The 20,590-nt window shown below is 47.9% G+C and overlaps 1 protein-coding gene across 6 annotated transcripts; it reads left to right on the top strand.

The window, feature by feature from the left end:
• The first annotated feature begins 1,494 nt into the window (after window positions 1-1,494).
• Window positions 1,495-18,957, top strand: LOC135520679 (histone-lysine N-methyltransferase SETDB1-B-like). Of its 6 annotated transcripts, none has more exons than XM_064946411.1 (25): window positions 1,495-1,578; window positions 2,562-2,765; window positions 3,584-3,753; window positions 3,898-3,941; window positions 5,923-6,028; window positions 6,184-6,357; window positions 6,443-6,647; window positions 6,789-6,862; window positions 7,006-7,196; window positions 7,430-7,559; window positions 7,755-7,908; window positions 8,061-8,204; window positions 8,379-8,715; window positions 8,906-9,167; window positions 9,675-9,765; window positions 9,923-10,039; window positions 10,129-10,298; window positions 14,240-14,497; window positions 14,656-14,817; window positions 15,313-15,485; window positions 15,720-15,739; window positions 15,906-16,030; window positions 17,371-17,624; window positions 18,238-18,326; window positions 18,488-18,957. In XM_064946411.1, the coding sequence occupies exons 1-25, from the start codon at window positions 1,550-1,552 to the stop codon at window positions 18,603-18,605; spliced, it is 3,801 nt and encodes a 1,266-aa protein (XP_064802483.1). In that variant the 5' UTR covers window positions 1,495-1,549; the 3' UTR covers window positions 18,606-18,957. The 6 variants fall into 6 exon arrangements, with proteins under 6 accessions (XP_064802483.1, XP_064802482.1, XP_064802480.1 ...); XM_064946410.1 differs by having other exon boundaries at window positions 15,906-16,045; XM_064946408.1 differs by having other exon boundaries at window positions 15,720-15,763; window positions 15,906-16,045.
• The last annotated feature ends 1,633 nt before the right edge of the window (window positions 18,958-20,590 follow it).

The raw sequence follows: 20,590 nt of genomic DNA, 5'->3' as shown, positions 1-20,590 counted from the left end.
GCTTTGCTCTCCGGAGCAGGGTACCGCTAAAAGGAGTGATCAGTGGGGTAGTGTTGAGTATAGAGGTGGATCAAATGAAAAGGAATATTCCTAGTGTTTGTGACGCCTGCCGTTTGGTGAGACGTAGACCTGGTGGCAATGGCGAGACTGACAATACCCTGTCAGTTTTGTTGAGCTTTGACACAGAGTTTCTACCTCATAAGGTCTGGTTAGGTTATATTTGATATTCTGCGAGGGCCTGTTTCGAACCTACTTTGGTGATTTAAGTGCCAAAGATTCAGACACATTGCAGCAGTGTGCAGAAGGAAGATCCCATGATGTAAAAAATGTGCAGGAGGGTAGTCAGAGGGAGTGTACAGCTGGCATAGAGAAAGCACTGTCTGTCAATTGTGGGGGTTCCCATGCAGCTGTGGATCTGAAGTGCACTGTGAGAGGGAGGCAGGTTGAGATTGCCAGAGTTCAAGTGGGGCAGAAAGTTTCCTATGCTGAGGCAGTGAAGAGAATAGAGGATAGTTCAATGGTGAGTGAGTCGACTGGGAGGCCACCAGTGAGTAGGCCTGAAGAGAGAGAGCCGGAGAAGATGAGTTTTTAGAAAGGTTGGATTTATTGCGTAATTTGGTGGTGGTCAACTGCACTGATGGAGTGGAAAAGCCAACACCTCCATTGGCTGCCTTTCCTTCCAGTTCTTTGCTGCCAGTGACTGGAACTGATTGCAAAAATCACTGAAGCTGGAGACTTATATTTCCCTCACTAACTTTAAACATCAGCTATCTGAGCAGCTAACCGATCGCTGCAGCTGTACATAGTCCATCTGTAAATAGCCCACCTAATCTACCTACCTCATCCCCATATTGTTTTTATTTATTTTTCTTATCTTTTGCACACCAGTATCTCTGCTTGCACATCATCATCTGCTCATCTATAACTTCAGTGTTAATCTTCTAAATTGTAATTACTTCGCTACTATGGCCTATTTATTGCCTTACCTCCTCACGCCATTTGCACACACAGTATATAGACTTTTGTTTCTTCCTATTGTGTTATTGACTGTATGCTTGTTTATTCCATGTGTTTTGTTGTTTGTGTCGCACTGCTTTGCTTTATCCTGGCCCGGTCACAGCTGTAAATGAGAACTTGTTCTCAACTGGCCTACCTGGTTAAATAAAGGTGAAATAAAACAATCATAAAAGATAGATGGTAGTTGCAGCAGCAGAGAAATATTTGCGTGTCAGAGATTTTAATGCAGAAGATCTACAGGAAGTTTTGAGAGAAGGGTTCCAACTAACCAGGCTGACAGCCTGCAATGCTGTAGGATCGTTTAGTGCCAAAGTAATGGGATGGGCTGATGACTTTTGGGGATAGTGTATAGCAGGGTTTGATGGTGCAATTTAAGTTTTACCACATTCTCCTTTTTTGATCAAAATGTGCAATACGCATTCCGACCTGCTAAGGGCACCAATTCGCAACACAGCGTCTAATCTGCCTGAAAGCCACAGGAAGAAGAAATTGTATGCGGGGTATTGTGAGTGGTTTGTAGCTGTCTAGCTGAATGACTGGATACATGGACAATAATGATGGGTGAGTTCATTAACTTCCAATAAAAATTGTCTCGAATCATAAACAGTTTTTAGTTGCAGATGCATTATACGGTGAGCGGATATATATTTAGAGAAGGCAACTACAAAAGACTGAACTGCTTAGTTAGCTTGTCTCCCTCCCCAGCTCAGTAACTTTCGAGTTAGCAAGATTGTTTGAATAAACTCAACTTGTCCGATAAATGAAGATCCACTGTGATTATGTGCACAAAATCACTTACTTTAAAAAGTGCATTCCCCAGGGAATTTAATATAAAGCTACTAAAGTACAATATTACTGACTGCTAAACGTGTCTTCTCCGCGCACCGCTGTGTGCTAACCTTTTCCCGTTGTGACGTTTGGGAGTTGTAGTTTAAATTGTTCACTAAGTGCCCCCCCCCCCCTATGTTAGTATGATATACAAATGGTATAAAATGTTTTTGATTACAATAGCTTTCATTCCAAATAACGAGTTTCAAATGTTTATTTTGATCTTCTAAGATGAGTTAAATACGTTTATTTATAAGACTACAACTACCACGAGCACTGTCGATGTCCCTGAACAGTGGTCCCTCATTTCAAAACAATGCGAAGATCACATGAAATTGAAAACACCAATGCATGACCTTTGTTACAATATAAACTACCTAGGGTGATATTTTAAACAGATTGTACCGGTGAGTTTTAGTCCCAACGTGTTTAATCGGCCCTAAAATTACAACAATGTTCAAAATACCGTGTAGTTGGCCTGCTAGCTAGTTAGCTAACACTAGCTTGATCAGTAACAGTGTAATCTTAGCTAACTCTATAAAATCTCTCGCTTTCTTTGCCTCATCTTCACTCCGTTCTTTCTGTCTCTGCCTCCTCTCCTTCTACGCTCCTCCCGTTGCTTTCTTACTCTCCCTCCCTGTATGTCTCAACCCCGGTCTCTCCATCGTTCTCTCTGCCTGGCCCCCGTTCCATCTCTCACTCCTGTCTCCCCACAGGATGGAGGTGGAGGGCTGGGACTCTGGTCTGGAGGAGGAGCTGGGTGTGTCTCTGGAGGAGCTGAGTAAGTGGATTGAGGAGGAGGTGGAGAGGAGCGAGGCAGTCCGCCAGAGGAAGGCCCAGCTGGCTGAGCTCAAAGAATGGGTGGAGCAGAAAGAGAAGGAAGAGGAGGTGGTGGACAAACTCTTCAACAATGCCAACCAGTGAGTGTGTGTGTGTGTGTGTGTGGGGGGGGGGGGGGGTGGTGATGTTTTGTTTCTTTCTCAGGTCCATAGTAGAGTGGAAGACTTTAGTGTGTGTGTCTCTGTGTCAGGTCTATAGAAGAATGTGAGACCCGGCTTACTGTAAAATAGTGTAAAGGGTTGCGCTGATCGAATCTGGTATCAGGATAAGTATGAGACTGAGTCACCAATTTTATGCTATGTATTTTTTATTAGCTAAGCAATAAGTGGTAAATGCAATTTTCATATACGGGTCCGCTGTAACACCACGCAGGGCAAACATAGAACTGGCCAACACCCTAAAGATATCTTCTGACAATACTCTGACAGTAGTAGTTCCTGCTTCCGAGCTGGCCTGTCAGAGTAGAGATCAAGTCTGGTTTAAACTTACTCAACCTATGTTGATTGTTGGCGCCCCAACTGGTCCCAGCCCCTGGGCGCTCCCATTGGCAGGTGTAGTTGTTGCTGGGCAGAATATCTATGCGCTCATACCCTAAATACCGTACCGTTATCTCACATCTGGTTCTTGTTACTGCTAAGTTTGAGTTCTAACAAAAGACAGTCTGTTTAACTGCCTACGTGCTGCACGTGTCTCCCACAACTCATGATAGCTGCCTACACCTCAAGGCCAGCCACAGCGTTTCCGCTAGTCACATCATTCAAATGTTGCAAAATGTTGCTTTTAACATACACAGACACCCACATGATAGGTCAAGCATATTTTCAATCCTCACAATAGGACTGGTGTGTGTGTGTGTTACCGTCTGTGTGATTCTGTCCATTGTGTGTGTGTGTTGCAGGTCCATAGTGGAGTGTGAGGCACTGGTGAAGTCCACCTACAGTAAAATGGGTCTGGTCTACAAGGAGAGCTCTTCAGAGGATGAGGGTGGAGTGGGAGGGGTTCAGTCCTCTGATGTCATAGAAATTGACGATGATGATGATGATGATGATGTCATCGCTGTGGGCTTATGTACGTACTGCCACTTCCTCCCAGTGAGCTAAACAATATGTTTACCAAAGGAAACCTTTCCAGGGGGGCAGCTCCAGGATAAGACACAGGAGTGAATGTCTAACCTGGTTTCTTTTCTCTCTTCTCTGACCTCTTTCCTCTCAGTGGTTCCACCCAAGAAACCTGGGATACCTGTCCATGATGCAATGGTGAGAACAAATAATTAGTCACACACACACTCGTGTTAATTGACCCTGTTATCTGCAGCTTTCCAGTGTTCCTCCCAGCCGGTGTTGAAGCTTGTCTCTCTCCCTTCGCTGTCTCTCTCTCTCCCTTCGCTGTCTCTCTCTCCCGCCCCATCTCTCTCTCTCCAGCCCTGTCTCTCTCTTCCCCATACATGCATACATGCATACATACATACACACACACATACACACATACATACATACATACATACATACATACATACATACATACATACATACATACATACATACATACAGTGGGCAAAAAAGTATTTAGTCAGCCACCAATTGTGCAAGTTCTCCCACTTAAAAAGATGAGAGGCCTGTAATTTTCATCATAGGTACACTTCAACTATGACAGACAAAATGAAGAAAAAAAATCTCCAGAAAATCACATTGTAGGATTTTTAATGAATTTATTTGCAAATTATGGTGGAAAATAAGTATTTGGTCAATAACAAAAGTTTATCTCAATACTTTGTCATTGCCAACAAAGGGTATATAACAGAGGTCAAACATTTTCTGTAAGTCTTCACAAGATTTTCACACACTGTTGCTGGTATTTAGCCCATTCCTCCATGCAGATCTCCTCTAGAGCAGTGATGTTTTGGGGCCGTTGCTGGGCAACACGGAACTCCCTCCAAAGATTTTCTATGGGGTTGAGATCTGGAGACTGGCTAGGCCACTCCAGGACCTTGAAATGCTTCTTACGAAGCCACTCATTCGTTGCCCGGGCGGTGTGTTTGGGATCATTGTCATGCTGAAAGACCCAGCCACGTTTCATCTTCAATGCCCTTGCTGATGGAAGGAGGTTTTCACTCAAAATCTCACGATACATGGCCCCATTCATTCTTTCCTTTACACGGATCAGTCGTCCTGGTCCCTTTGCAGAAAAACAGCCCCAAAGCATGATGTTTCCACCCCCATGCTTCACAGTAGGTATGGTGTTCTTTGGATACAACTCAGCATTCTTTGTCCTCCAAACACGACGAGTTGAGTTTTTACCAAAAAGTTGTATTTTGGTTTCATCTGACCATATGACATTCTCCCAATCTTCTTCTGGATCATCCAAATGCTCTCTGGCAAACTTCAGACGGGCCTGGACATGTACTGGCTTAAGCAGGGGGACACGTCTGGCACTGCAGGATTTGAGTCCCTGGCGGCGTAGTGTGTTACTGATGGTAGGCTTTGTTACTTTGGTCCCAGCTCTCTGCAGGTCATTCACTAGGTCCCCCTGTGTGGTTCTGGGATTTTTGCCCACTGTTCTTGTGATCATTTTGACCCCACGGGGTGAGATCTTGCGTGGAGCCCCAGATCGAGGGAGATTATCAGTGGTCTTGTATGTCTTCCATTTCCTAATAATTGCTCCCACAGTTGATTTCTTCAAACCAAGCTGCTTACCTATTGCAGATTCAGTCTTCCCAGCCTGGTGCAGGTCCACAATTTTATTTTTGGTGTCCTTTGACAGCTCTTTGGTCTTGGCCATAGTGGAGTTTGGATTGTGACTGTTTGAGGTTGTGGACAGGTGTCTTTTATACTGATAACAAGTTCAAACAGGTGCCATTAATACAGGTAACGAGTGGAGGACAGAGGAGCCTCTTAAAGAAGTTACAGGTCTGTGGGAGCCAGAAATCTTGCTTGTTTGTAGGTGACCAAATACTTATTTTCCACCATAATTTGCAAATAAATTCATAAAAAATGTGATTTTCTGGATTTTTTTTCTAATTTTGTCTGTCATAGTTGAAGTGTACCTATGATGAAAATTACCGGCCTCCCTCATCTTTTTAAGTGGGAGAACTTGCACAATTGGTGGCTGACTAAATACGTTTTTGCCCCACTGTATATACATACATACGTACATACAAACACTGGTGGTAGGTAAATTTCAGAAAGAAGTTTAAACAATATCCACATGTATGTGTTAATTGTATGTGTGTCCTTGTAGTTTAAGGAGGCGTCGGCAGCTCTCCAGCGTTCCTCCCAGCAGGTGTTGAAGCTGGCCCAGACAGTCAACAAGAACTCTTCTTCCGGGCCTGCTATACAACAGCCAGGTAATTGCACCAATGTGCAATTCTATATGTCTGTGATTGATGTATACCTCCGGGTCGCTAGGTGCTGTTCTCTCTTCAGTGTTGTCCATGATGGCAGTGTCTTTGTGTGTGTACATACTGCACAAACGTTCATGTGCATTTTTTATTTTGTGTAGGTGGCCCAGTGCCAATGCCAGCGGTGTTTGTGTCCCAGGCCACGCCCAGGAACACACCCACCCAGCCTAACCCCTCCTTGAAGGATGATGAAATCAGACTGGAGATGAGTCTTCTGGGAAAGAAACGCACCAAGACCTGGCACAGTGGAATGCTCATCGCCATCAACCCTGTCGGTGAGACATGCATACACACACCTCTCCACACACACACACACCTATGCACATGGTGAAGTTTGACATTGAATGTGTGTGTTTGTAGGTAATGGTTACAGTAAGTACAAGGTGAAGTTTGAGAACAAGGGGAAGAGTCTACTGTCTGGGAACCACATAGCGTTTCACTACCACCCCACCCTGGAGAGGCTATACGTGGGAGCCAGGGTGGTCGCCAAGTACAAGGACGGCAACCAGGTCTGGCTCTACGCTGGCATCGTGGCAGAGATGCCTAACAACAAGAACCGCATGAGGTGGGAAGCTGTGTGTGTGTGAGCATGTTTCAAATATCCTCTGTGTGTTTGGTGAAGGGTTGTGAAGCTGTTTCAAATATCCTCTGTGTGTCTGGTGAAGGGTTGTGAAGCTGTTTCAACCGTTGTCTATGTGTGTTTCAGGTTCCTGATCTTCTTTGACGACGGTTATGCCTCCTACGTGACCCTGCCTGAGCTCTATCCTGTCTGCAGACCAAGTAAGAACCCTGTTTTCATGTCCTCTCAATATGCTCTCTTTTCTCCTATCAATCTGGTTTTGGGATGTGACCTCAGCTTACCCTCTTCACATCTTCTCTCACCATCTCTCCTCTTCCTCTCCCCATCATATTTTCTCCCCCAGTGAAGCGTACATGGGAGGACATAGAGGATGCATCGTGTAAAGACTTCATAGAGGAATATATAACGTCATACCCCAACAGGCCCATGGTGCTGCTGAAGGCAGGCCAGGTCATCAAGACAGAGTGGGAGGGGACGTGGTGGAGGAGCAGAGTGGAGGAGGTGGACGGCAGCCTCGTCAAGATCCTCTTCCTGGTATGATGACATCATCACTGGGATTTGATTACCAGCCAACTTTATTTATAGTCTGATTTAACATGACGGTCGCAGCATGTTATAAACAGGGATAGTTTAGTTTCTGATCACGTTTTTACTTCTGCAGACACTCAACAAAATGTGAAAATAAGTTAGATAAGATAAAGCAATTAAATGACTGAAAAGTGATCTCTGTTGTAATTCGTTTGTATGGTTATTTCTTTCTCCTTCAGGATGACAAGCGTAGTGAGTGGATCTACCGCGGTTCAACCAGGCTGGAGCCCATGTTCAACCTGAAGACCAACTGTGCCAACACCCAGGAGAAGAAGATGGCTGGCCAGCAGAGGACACGCCCCAGCATGGGTAACACTCACTCTATTCAATCAATCTTTTGATATATGAACAATCAAACCAATCACTTAACCAATCAATCCATCTTTAATAACCCAGCAGGATCACATACTATACTGTACATGATGGAACCTTGACCTGTCCTTCATTGGATAACTCTAGTCTCTACTTCATTGGGAAGTCGTTAACCATTTTCTCTCTCTGTAGGAGCATTGAGGACCAAGGGCCCCGTGGTCCAGTATCACAGTGGGGGGAACACCATAACCCCCAGTGGGACCCCCACTAAATCCCCCCATCCCCTCTCCCCACCCTCCTCCATCCCTCCTACACCCTCCCAGCCCAATCAGCTTGCACGAACAGAGTGAGTATCACACACACACAGTGTAAATCTTGTGACATTCCTTGAAAATGGACATCCTCTCTCCCCTCTCACTGCTACATTTACCCCTTTTCTCCCTGACCCCCCCCCTTCTTCCCTCCTGTTCCTCTCTCTGTCTCCCCCACCCTCAACAGTCCTAAGTATCAGATGGCTAAGAAGAGTACTTCTCCATACATTCCCACGCCAGGAGGCTCTCGCACTGGATTGGCCAGTAATAGCCACGCTCCTAAAGCCATGCAGCCCCAACCTCCAACTGGTTCTCCTGGAAACTCATCCAGGTGAGAGAGGGGACAGGAAATGTATGAAACTAAAAAAAAATCATCAAATCTGCATTAATTAGGTCCCTTCTCCTGCTATTGAACATAATCTCTTACTAAAGAGCCACACTCACAAATATGCAGTTTTATAGGAATCTATTCGTAACTCTACTTCACTCTCGCACCCCCCTCCAGAATGTATGTCCTTCAGACGGGCAACATCCAGACTCTCACGCCCCTACAGCCTATCCAACACCAGCAGCAGTCTCTGCCCCCTCCTCCCCAAGCCCCTCCCACCGCCCCCGCACCTGCAGTGACCCCATACACCTTCAGTAACGACCGGATTCCCCACGAGCCCTCGTACCGCGCCCCCACAGACCGCATCTTCTACCTGCCTCACACCTGCCAGCCTGCTTGTCTGAACCGTATCCGGCCCTCCAGAGCAGATATGCACCGGGGCAGGAACCCCCTGCTCACCCCTCTACTGTACGAGTTCAGACGCATGACGGGCCGACGGAGAGTCAACCGCAAGGTAAAGACACAAAAAGAGCTTTGAGAAGTATTTTATCTTCCAGGAAGCAGGAATTGGATTATTATAGGGGGACAGATTTTGGTATTAACTATCTTTCATCCCCCCCTCTCTCTCACCAACCACTGCCCCCCCCCCCCCCCCCCCCTGTCCGTTCGTCCGTCTCTCTCCCTCTCCCCAACCCCCCTGTCAGATGTCGTTCCATGTGATCTACAAGTCTCCTTGTGGCCTGTGTCTGCGCAGCATGGCAGAGATCCAGCGCTACCTGTTCCAGACGCGCTGTGACTTCATCTTCCTGGAGATGTTCTGCTTGGACCCCTATGTCCTGGTCGACCGGCGCTTCCAGCCCCAGAAGCCTTACTACTACATTCGAGACATCACCAACGGCCGCGAGGACATTCCCCTGTCCTGCGTCAACGAGATCGACATCACACCACCCCCCGACGTGGCCTACAGTGAGGAGAGGGATTTCTCAATCACTATCTAGGCCTCGAGTTACTATAGAGGCCTCAATCAAACGATTACCCATCAGAGCGCTAGGTCTTCCTGTATAGTACGGGCCAATGGTGGTCCACTGGCTACACAACACGTAAAGAAAGGGGGAGACCTAGTCAGTTGTACAACTGAATCCATTCACCTGAAATGTGTCTTCCGCATTTAACCCCTCTGAATCAGAGGTGCGGGGGGGCTGCCATAATGGGACATTCCACGTCTTTGGCGCCCGGGGAACAGTGGGTTAACTGCCTTGCTCAGGGGCAGAATGAAAGATTTTTACCTTGTCAGCTCAGGGATTTGTTCTAGCAACCTTTCAGTTACTGACCCAACGCTCTAACCACTAGGCTACCTGGAATAGGGAGTCAATTGATACTCAGTTGAGATGAAGCCATAAAACTGGAACATTAGTTCTAATTCTATGGTGAAGAATTCCTGAAGACGTCAGTGACTGTTGTCTGTGTTCCCAGGTAAGGAGCGTATCCCTGAAGACGGAGTGTTCATCAACACCAGTCCTGAGTTCCTGGTGGGCTGTGACTGTACCGACGGCTGCAGGGACAAGTCAGTACTATGACTCTTGACCTTCCTGTGACCCCCCCCTCATCTGTCTTCTGCATGGCCTCCACTACATAGATTTCACCTGTCCAATTGTTAAATCAGGGATTCATTTAGTTAGTCAATTGAAAGTGTTGAAATTGGGATTGTGTGTGTGGTGCAGGTCCAAGTGTTCGTGTCACCAGCTGACCCTGCAGGCCACAGCCTGTACCCCTGGAGCACAGATCAACCACGCGGCTGGATACACACAAAAGAGACTGGAGGAGTGTTTGCCCACCGGGTGAAAGACGCACACAAACAACACACACAGCCACAAACACAGACATCCCTCTTACTAATCTCTCCCCCTCTCCCCCCTCCCCCTCTCAGGATTTATGAGTGTAATAAGCGTTGTAAGTGCTGCAGTCAGATGTGTACTAACCGTCTGGTGCAGCACGGACTGCAGGTGAGGCTGCAGCTCTTTAAGACCCAGAACAAAGGCTGGGGCATCCGCTGTCTGGACGACGTGGCCAAGGGGTCCTTCGTCTGTATCTACGCAGGTACGTCGCTGGGTGGTGTGGTGGAGGAGGGGACAGAGCGGTGTTATAGCAGGCGTTACACATGGATAACAGTATGTACCAGTATTCACATTGCGTTACATGTAGGAAGTGGACTGTATAATAAGACCTGTCATTAACATTCAGAACAGCACATGGCTCCTTGTCAGTGTATATAATTGTTTAAATGCCTACATGTGAATGCAGAATGAATACCAACGTAGAAAGTCTTGCCCTATTTCCTTTACTCCCCTTCTTCTCTTCTCTCTCTCTCTCCTCACATCTCAATTCAATTCAGGGCTTTAATGGCATGGGAAACATGTTTACATTGCCAAAGCAAGTGAAATAGATAATAAACTAAAGTAAAATAAACAAATCAAAAAATAACAGTAAACATTACAGTTTCAAAGGATTGGAGACATTTGAAATATCATATTATGGCGATCTACAGTGTTATAACAATGTACAAAAGGGAAAATAAATGTAAATATGGGTTGTATTTACAATGGTGTTTGTTTTTCACTGGCTGCCCTTTTCTTGTGACAACAGGTCACACATCTTTCTGCTGTGGTGTCTCACTGTGGTAGTTCACCTAATAGATGCGGGAGTTTATCCACATTTGATTTGTTTTCAAATACTTTGTGGACCTGTGTAATCTGAGGGAAATATGTGTCTCTAATATGGTCAAACATTTGGCAGGGGGTCAGGAAGTGCAGCTCAGTTTCCACCTCATTTTGTGGCCAGTCTGCACATATCCTGTCGCCTCTTGAGAGCCAGGTCTGCCTACGGCGCCCTCTCAATAGCAAGGCTATGCTCACTGAGTCTGTACATAGTCAAAGCTTTCCTTAATTTTTGGTCACAGTGATCAGGTATTCTGCCACTGTGTACTCTCTGTTTAGGGTCTGTCACAGTGGTCAGGTATTCTGCCACTGTGTACTCTCTGTTTAGGGTCTGTCACAGTGGTCAGGTATTCTGCCACTGTGTACTCTCTGTTTAGTGCCAAATAGCATTCAAGTTTGCTCTGTTTTTTGTTAATTCTTTCCGATGTGTCAAGTAATTATCTTTTTGTTTTCTCATGATTTGGTTGGGTGTAGTTGTGTTGTCCTGGGCTTTGTGAACAGAGCCCAATGGCCAGCTTTCTTAGGGGACTCTTGTCTAAATTAATCTCCCTGTAAAGTGATGGCTTTGTTATGGAAGGTTTGGGAATCGCTTCCTTTTAGCTGGTTGTAGAATTTAATGGCTCTTTTCAGGATTTTGATCATTAGCTGGTATCGGCATAATTTCGCTTCTGGATGCATTATTTGGATGAGTCTCATTGGTGTTTGGTGTTTGTCCCATTTTGTGAATTCTTGGTTTGTGAGCGTACCCCAGACCTCACAACCATAAAGGGCAATGGGTTCTATAACTGATTCAAGTGTTTTTAGACAGATCCTAATTAGGATGTCGAATTTTATGTTCCTTTTGATGCCGTTGAAGGCACTTCTTGCCTTGTCTCTCAGTTCACAGCTTTGTGGAAGTTACCTGTGGTGCTGATATTTAGGCCGAGGTATGTATTGTTTTTTGTGTGCTCTAGAGCTACGGTGTCTAGGTGGAATTTGTCTTTGTGTTCTTGGCATCTGGACTTTTTTTGGAACAGCGTTTTTGTATTACTGAGATTTACTGTCAGGGCCCAGGTCAGATTCTAGTAGGGTGAGGCCGGGTGCTGCAGACTGCCCTCGCCAATTCGTTGATATATATGATGGAGAGGGTGGGGCTCAAGCTGCATCCTTGCCAGGAGATGAGCTGTAGGTGTATCTACCGTAGGAGTCTCCTCGAAGCCAACCATTGACTATGTAGAGACCCAGCATGCGACAGAGCTGCAGGAGTTGTGACCCATTTTTGTTGGTTGTTTTGTCATAGTTGTGTCTAGGGGGGCACATTAGGGAGGGAATACTGTCACCTCCAGGTAGGTGTTTGCCCCCCTGTGTGCTGAGGGTGTCTGGTTCTTGTCCAGTTCTGGCATTCAGCTCACCACAGACTAGTACATGTCCCTGGGCCTGGAATGGTTGATGTCCCCCTCCAGGATGGAGAAGCTCTTATCGTTAGTATGAGGATTCTATTGGGGGGATATAGGTAGCACACATGAGGACATTTATCTCTGCTGGGATAGTTTCCTTATTCATTTCTGGCCAGGTGTAAATTGTTCCTCTTTTGACTAATTTAATAGAGTGCGTTAGCTCAGCGCTATACCAAGTTAGCATTCCCCTGAGTGTCTTTCCTGTTCCACACCTGGCAGTTCAGTGGATGGGACTACCAGCTCTCTGTAACCTAGAGGGCAACCAGCGGGTTTGTCTCCTCTATACCATTTTTCTTGAAGATTACAATGTCTGTATTTCCACTTTATTTGTAGTCTGGGTTCCTGTTCTTTAGACCAAAGGCAGATGACCTCAGACATTGTATATTCCAGGATGAGATGGTAAAACTTTTGTGTTCCATAGTGTCTTGTGTTGTTTTTGTCTCTCTCTCTCTCCCTCCCTTCTCTCTCTCCCTCCCTTCTCTCTCTCCCTCCCTTCTCTCTCCGCCCTCCCTGTCTTCTCTCTCCTCCCTCCCGCCCTCTTCTCTCTCTGCCCTCCCTGTCTTCTCTCTCCTCCCTCCCTCCCCCCCCCTGTCTTCTCTCTCTCCCCCCCCCCTGTCTTCTCTCTCTCCGCCCTGTCTGTCTTCTCTCCCTCCGCCCTGTCTGTCTTCTCTCTCTCCGCCCTGTCTGTCTTCTCTCTCTCCGCCCTGTCTGTCTTCTCTCTCTCCGCCCTGTCTGTCTTCTCTCTCTCCGCCCTGTCTGTCTTCTCTCTCTCCGCCCTGTCTGTCTTCTCTCTCTCCGCCCTGTCTGTCTTCTCTCTCTCCGCCCTGTCTGTCTTCTCTCTCTCCGCCCTGTCTGTCTTCTCTCTCTCTGCCCTGTCTGTCTTCTCTCTCTCCGCCCTGTCTGTCTTCTCTCTCTCCGCCCTGTCTGTCTTCTCTCTCCGCCCTGTCTGTCTTCTCTCTCTCCGCCCTGTCTGTCTTCTCTCTCTCCGCCCTGTCTGTCTTCTCTCTCTCCGCCCTGTCTGTCTTCTCTCTCTGCCCTGTCTGTCTTCTCTCTCTCTGCCCTGTCTGTCTTCTCTCTCTGCCCTGTCTGTCTTCTCTCTCTCTGCCCTGTCTGTCTTCTCTCTCTCTGCCCTGTCTGTCTTCTCTCTCTCTGCCCTGTCTGTCTTCTCTCTCTCTGCCCTGTCTGTCTTCTCTCTCTCTGCCCTGTCTGTCTTCTCTCTCTCTGCCCTGTCTGTCTTCTCTCTCTCTGCCCTGTCTGTCTTCTCTCTCTGCCTGCCCTGTCTGTCTTCTCTCTGCCCTGTCTGTCTTCTCTCTCTCTGCCCTGTCTGTCTTCTCTCTCTCTGCCCTGTCTGTCTTCTCTCTCTCTGCCCTGTCTGTCTTCTCTCTCTCTGCCCTGTCTGTCTTCTCTCTCTCTGCCCTGTCTGTCTTCTCTCTCTCTGCCCTGTCTGTCTCTCTCTCTCTGCCCTGTCTGTCTTCTCTCTCTCTGCCCTGTCTGTCTTCTCTCTCTCTGCCCTGTCTGTCTTCTCTCTCTCTGCCCTGTCTGTCTTCTCTCTCTCTGCCCTGTCTGTCTTCTCTCTCTCTGCCCTGTCTGTCTTCTCTCTCTCCGCCCTGTCTGTCTTCTCTCTCTCCGCCCTGTCTGTCTTCTCTCTCTCCGCCCTGTCTGTCTTCTCTCTCTCCGCCCTGTCTGTCTTCTCTTCTCTCGCTCCTCCCTCCCTCTCTTCTCTCGCTCCTCCCTCCTTGTCTTCTCTCGCTCCTCCCTCCCTCCCTGTCTTCTCTCGCTCCTCCCTCCCTCCCTGTCTTCTCTCGCTCCTCCCTCCCTCCCTCCCTGTCTTCTCTCGCTCCTCCCTCCCTCCCGACATCCCTGTCTTCTCTCTCTCTCTCTCTCCCAGGTAAGATTCTGACAGATGACTTTGCGGACAAGGAGGGTCTGGAGATGGGTGATGAGTACTTTGCTAACCTGGACCACATAGAGAGTGTGGAGAACTTCAAGGAAGGGTATGAGAGTGAGGCCCACTGTTCAGACAGTGATGGGAGCGGGGTGGACATGTCCAGGCTGAAAAACCCCCCCTCGTCCTCCCTGGCTTTGCAGAACAAGACCCTTCCCAAACCCCCCCAGAGAACCAATGCTGCCAACCCCGCTGGCAAAGGTGAGGGGTCACAATTTAGCAGTCTAGAAAGAGTCTGGCTTTTACTTTTGACCAGAGCCAAAGTAGTGCACTATATAGCAATTATGGTGCCATTTAGGACTCACATTGAGTCTGAAATTACACCTTTTGTAGTTTTACGACTTCCTTCTCTCTGTCAGCGCGGGGTGCTGGTGGCGACTCCTCTAAGGATGGGGATAGTGATGAAGAGTCGAACAACGACAAAAGTTCAGACGACACGTTTGTGAAGGACCCCTACTACAGCTCCAGCTCTGTGTGGAGGAGCTACACCACCCGTCGCCAGGCCAAGGGCGTCATGGAAGGTGTGTGCGCACTTAACTGAACCCCCAGTTGTCACGCTGTGCCTGCAGTAGGAGGTTATGTTAAAGGCCCACTGCAGTCAATGTGATATATATATTTCCACACTGAGGTTGGTGTAAGAGCTATTTGAAAAGACCTCCTGAGTTTTGTCCTGCCTGATGACATCACCAGACGGTAAATGAGTTAATAAGAAAGAGTTCCAAACATCTCTGCCAATAACAGCTCGTTATCTGTTTCCTCCTCCCCTTGCCAGGATCAACTGGGGATCCTTTATAAATACACAAATACAAATACCCTCAGACAGTCCTAGCAAGATTCATGCTTGAGAAATTGCCATTTTCTAGAAACATTTATTACATTTTTTGCTATTTTAATTGAAAACAATCACAGTAAGATACTTAATTGTTACCCAGATATATTTGATATTGAGAAAAACAGCTGAACCTTTTTACATGTGATGTAAAATTATATTTATTTAATCTGCCCCCCCCATCCAGGGAGCCAGGACAGTAAGGATGGGTTGAGTGTGTCAGTGGGGGGGAAGGAGGACAGGAAGCCGCCCCCCATGCCAGAGGAGAGTGGGAAGAGTAAAGTAGCGTCCTGGCTCACCAACCAACCCTCTACCTCCCAGGCCACCGTTAAGATGGAGGGACTGAAGATAGAGAAGAAGGTAGGGGAGGGGGGGGTGAGTAGCCCATATCCATCTCAGCTATTTTGTGTAGATCCTATTACATATATTATGAGAAATAGATCAGCCTCAATCTCTTGCTTTCATCTCCTGGTGTTCTGATTGGACACCCTCTCATGTGATGATTGATTCCTTCTCATGTTCATTAATGAGTGATTTGTGTTCCGGTGCTCTGGTTGGATACTGATACACCTTCTCCTGTGTTCTCTGTTCTAGGAGCCCGGAGACCAGAAAAGGTACATAATGAATGATTGTGAAATGTAATTTCAACCTATTTAACTCTGGCTTGGCCCTTTTAGGCCTGTGTTGCACAATATCAAATGTACTTGGTAAAATGTGCCATATGATTAACATTCGATAACGTTGAGTGACTCTAAGTGTGTGTTTTTGCGCCCTCCGCAGTCAACAATCAGTGAAGACGGAGGGAGGGAAGAGACAGGATGTGATGACGCTGTCGGACAGTGATGACGTCCAGACCATCAGCTCTGGATCTGATGACAACAAGGAGAGAGAGAAACGCACACAGGGTGAAGATGGGGGAGGTAGGGAGAGGAGAGGTTGGGGGAGGAGAGGATGGGGGAGGTAGGGAGAGGATGGGGGAGGTAGGGAGAGGATGGGGGAGGTAGGGAGGGGGGAGGTAGGGAGAGGATGGGGGAGGTAGGGAGAGGAGAGGTTGGGGGAGGAGAGGATGGGGGAGGTAGGGAGAGGAGAGGTTGAGGGAGGAGAGGATGGGGGAGGTAGGGAGAGGAGAGGATGGTGGAGGAAGGGAGAGGATGGGGGAGGAAGGGAGAGGATGCGGGAGGTAGGGAGAGGAGAGGATGGGGGAGAAGAGGAAGGCAGAAGGGAAATGCACACGGGGTGAAGATGGGGGAGGTAGGGAGAGGAGAGGATGGGGGAGGTAGGGGAGAGGAGAGGATGGGGAGGTAGGGAGAGGAGAGGATGGGGGAGGTAGGGAGAGGAGAGGATGGGGGAGGTAGGGAGAGGAGAGGATGGGGGAGGAAGGGGGAGAAGAGGATGGGGGAGGTAGGGAGAGAAGAGGATGGGGGAGGTAGGGAGAGGAGAGGATGGGGGAGGTAGGGAGAGGAGAGGATGGGGGAGGTAGGGAGAGGAGAGGATGGGGGAGGTAGGGAGAGGAGAGGATGGGGGAGGTAGGGAGAGGAGAGGATGGGGGAGGAAGGGGGAGAAGAGGATGGGGGAGGTAGGGAGAGGAGAGGATGGGGGAGGTAGGGAGAGGAGAGGATGGGGGAGGAAAGGAGAGGAGAGGATGGGGGAGGAAGGGAGAGGAGAGGATGGGGGAGGTAGGGAGAGGAGAGGATGGGGGAGGTAGGGAGAGGAGAGGATGGGGGAGGTAGGGAGAGGAGAGGATGGGGGAGGTAGGGAGAGGAGAGGATGGGGGAGGTAGGGAGAGGAGAGGATGGGGGAGGTAGGGGGAGAGGAGAGGATGGGGGAGGTAGGGAGAGGAGAGGATGGGGGAGGTAGGGAGAGGAGAGGATGGGGGAGGTAGGGAGAGAAGAGGATGGGGGAGGTAGGGAGAGGAGAGGATGGGGGAGGTAGGGAGAGAAGAGGATGGGGGAGGTAGGGAGAGGAGAGGATGGGGGAGGAAGGGGGAGAAGAGGAAGGCAGAAGGGAAATGCACACGGGGTGAAGGGAAGGCGGAGGAAAACGTGCACCTGTTTCAGAGGAAATTGGAGGGGGAGGAAGAATGGGAGAAGGGGGAGAGGATGAGGGGGCAGGGGGGAAGTTGGGGCTGTGGGTTTATAGATCTGTGTTTTATCAGGTATTGCCAGACCTGTTCATGTGGTGCTTCTCCCTGAATTGACCCTTTCTCTTCTCCCCCTCATCCTCCCTCTCTTGCCTCCTGTCTCAGGTGCGGTGAAGAGGCAGGTGGCTGTGAAGTCCACACGAGGCATTGCTCTGAAGAACTCCCATGGCCTGATGGTGAAGACTGGAGGGGCTGGGATGGGGCCAGGGGGAGGCCCGGGGGGCCACGGAGGGGCACAGGGTAAGGGTGGGGACGGGGGAGACAGTGGACCTAAAAACACACGGCAGTTCTTCGATGGCGAGGAGTCCTGCTACATCATCGACGCCAAGCTGGAGGGCAACCTGGGGCGCTACCTCAATGTGAGTGTGATATGTCTGTGTCTCTTTCCATTAGCCGGTAACAGCTGGCTTTTGTCTGATTTAAAAATAAATGCATAAAAAAGCCGGTAAATAAACATTTCCACCGGCCAATAGAGAAAATCCCGGTGCCAAGTTTTTGCCTGTTCATTGATGGAAATACAGTTGACTGGTCATGCTTATCGGTTTATCACACGCGTACAGCATACAGATACAGAGTCTTCGTGGAACATCTGTCAGACAGCGGAAGAGCTGCTGCTGCTGCAGCATCTTGTGCTGCTTTCAAGACACTTGGGAACTCGTAAAAATCATGACGTCCGTGAACTTCAGGTCGGAATGTTGGAGCTCTAGAAAGAGACCCGAGTTGGAATTCCTTGTTGGATGACCATTCAAAACAATTGTTCCGAGTTTGATCAAATTTTTTCTCCAGTTCCCATTTATCTTGAACTCACTGAAGTCAGAGATTTCCGAGTTCCCAGTTGATTTGAATGCTGGCATCAAACAGCAACAGAAGGCATGCTTCATCAGCGCGCAACATTCCAGTTTGCAATGGAGACTATATGCATTTTGACAAAGGGAATGAAGCTCTCTCTCCTCTCATCTCTCCCCCTTACAGCATAGCTGCAGTGCTAACCTGTTTGTCCAGAATGTGTTTGTAGACACACACGATCTGCGTTTCCCCTGGGTAGCCTTCTTCGCCAGCAAGTGAGTGTTCTGTATCAGACATGGTTACATAGACTTGGTAGAAGTCTGTTACTCTGATAAAGAAACATGTATTATTTGAAATGTGGTTTTGTGCTGAGCACTTGTGAATGTTGCCTGTTGACCACTGAGTCATCCACTAACGTGTGTGTGTGTGTGTGCAGGCGTATCCGGGCGGGGACAGAGTTGACATGGGACTATAACTACGAGGTTGGCAGTGTGGAGGGAAAGGAGCTACTGTGCTGCTGTGGCTCAACAGAGTGCAGAGGAAGACTGCTATAAGAGACCATCCTCTATACCTCCATCTCATCCCTCTATTTCTTCATCTTATCTCGGAGTGCAGAGGGAGTTCTGCTGGAAGAGACCTCTAACTCCGTCTCCTCTCTGAGTGTAGAAGAAGCCTGCTGTAAGGTAACACTATGCTAGATGGGACTCCTGCACCCACGAGTCTCTGTCCATGTTTCTCTTTTGTTCCTCCCCCTCTATCTTTTTGTCTGAATTGTTTGGCTGCCTATTGCTGATGTATTGTAATTCGTTACTGTTTTGTCTGTATGCCCAGTTGTATTTGACTGTCTGTGAATTCAGATCAAACTGTGCTCTTCTCACAACTGAATAAAATCCTGTTTTCTACACATTCCACATAGTTTTGAATGTTTTATACAGAAGGATTTCAGTGTACCTCAGGCCTAGATATAATTTGTGCTCATTACAGCTGTAGTAGTGTTTCCCTCAGGAAAGCAGGAAACCACTTTCATAGACACTGGAGTCCGTCTCTCAAAGCCACCAGACAGACACTGGAGCAGCCTGTTAGTGATGGACTCCGTGTCTGTAGATGAGCCCCTGTGGACATGGGTCTTCATACATGTACACTGAGCAAAAATATAAACGCAACAATTTCAAAGATTCTACTGTTACAGTTCATATAAGAATCAGTCAATTGAAATAAATTCATTAGGCCATAATGAATGATTTCGCATCACTGGGAATACAGATATGCATCGTTCGGTCACAGTACCTAAAAACCAAAAGGGAGGGGTATGGATCAGAAAACCAGTCGGTATCTGGGATGACCACCATTTGCCTCATGCAGCGCGACACATCTCCTTTGCATAGAGTTGGTCAGGCTGTTGATTTTGGAATGTTGTCCCACTCTTCAATGGCTGTGCGAAGTTGCTCGATATTAGTAGGAATGGGAACACGCTGTCAATCCAGAGCATCCCAAACATGCTCAATGGGTGACATCTCTGGTGAGTATCCAGGCCATGGAAGAACTGGGACATTTTCAGCTGCCAGGAATTGTGCACAAATCCTTCCGATATGGGACTGTGCATTATCATGCTGAAACATGAGGTAATGGCAGCAGATGAATGGCACGACAACGGGCCTCAGGATCTCATCACTATCGCTGTGGATTCAAATTGTGTTTGTTGTCCATAACTTATGCCTGCCCATACCATCACCCCACCGCCACCATGGGTCTCTTTGTTCACAACGTTGACATAAGCAAACTGCTCGCCCACACGATGCCATTCAGTTGAAACTGGGATTTATCCGTGAAGAGCACACTTCTCCAGCGTACCAGTGGCCATCGAAGGTGAGTTTCCCTGAGATGATTTCTGGCAGTTTGTGCAGAAATTCTTCAGTTGTGCAAACCCACAGTTTCATCAGCTGTCCAGGTGGCTCATCTCAGACCATCCCACAGGTGAAGAGGCCGGATGTGGAGGGCAGTATTAATCAGTATTTATTGTCAGCAAGCTGGAGAGGTCACAGTCAAACTTAGATGAATCAGTATTTATTGTCAGCAAGCTGGAGAGGTCACAGTCAAACTTAGATGAATCAGTATTTATTGTCAGCAAGCTGGAGAGGTCACAGTCAATCTTAGATGAATCAGTATTTATTGTCAGCAAGCTGGAGAGGTCACAGTCAATCTTAGATGAATCAGTATTTATTGTCAGCAAGCTGGAGAGGTCACAGTCAATCTTAGATGATTCAGTATTTATTGTCAGCAAGCTGGAGAGGTCACAGTCAAACTTAGATGAATCAGTATTTATTGTCAGCAAGCTGGAGAGGTCACAGTCAAACTTAGATGCATAAAGTACCGGTCAGAAGTCTGCTCCGTCGGGCCAGCCCCATTTGATCTCTTAAATACTGCTTACACAGACAAGTTACATAGGCATGGTTCATAGGGTTGGTTCCTGCATGTGTCTGTCACCGTCTCCTAACTTAACCTATAGGCCATATTCTGGGCATTCTGACAGATGGTCCTA

The sequence above is a fragment of the Oncorhynchus masou genome, chromosome 29, assembly GCF_036934945.1.
Source record: "Oncorhynchus masou masou isolate Uvic2021 chromosome 29, UVic_Omas_1.1, whole genome shotgun sequence".
NCBI classification, from domain to species: Eukaryota; Metazoa; Chordata; class Actinopteri; order Salmoniformes; family Salmonidae; genus Oncorhynchus; species Oncorhynchus masou.
This window is presented reverse-complemented; position numbering and strand designations above follow the sequence as displayed.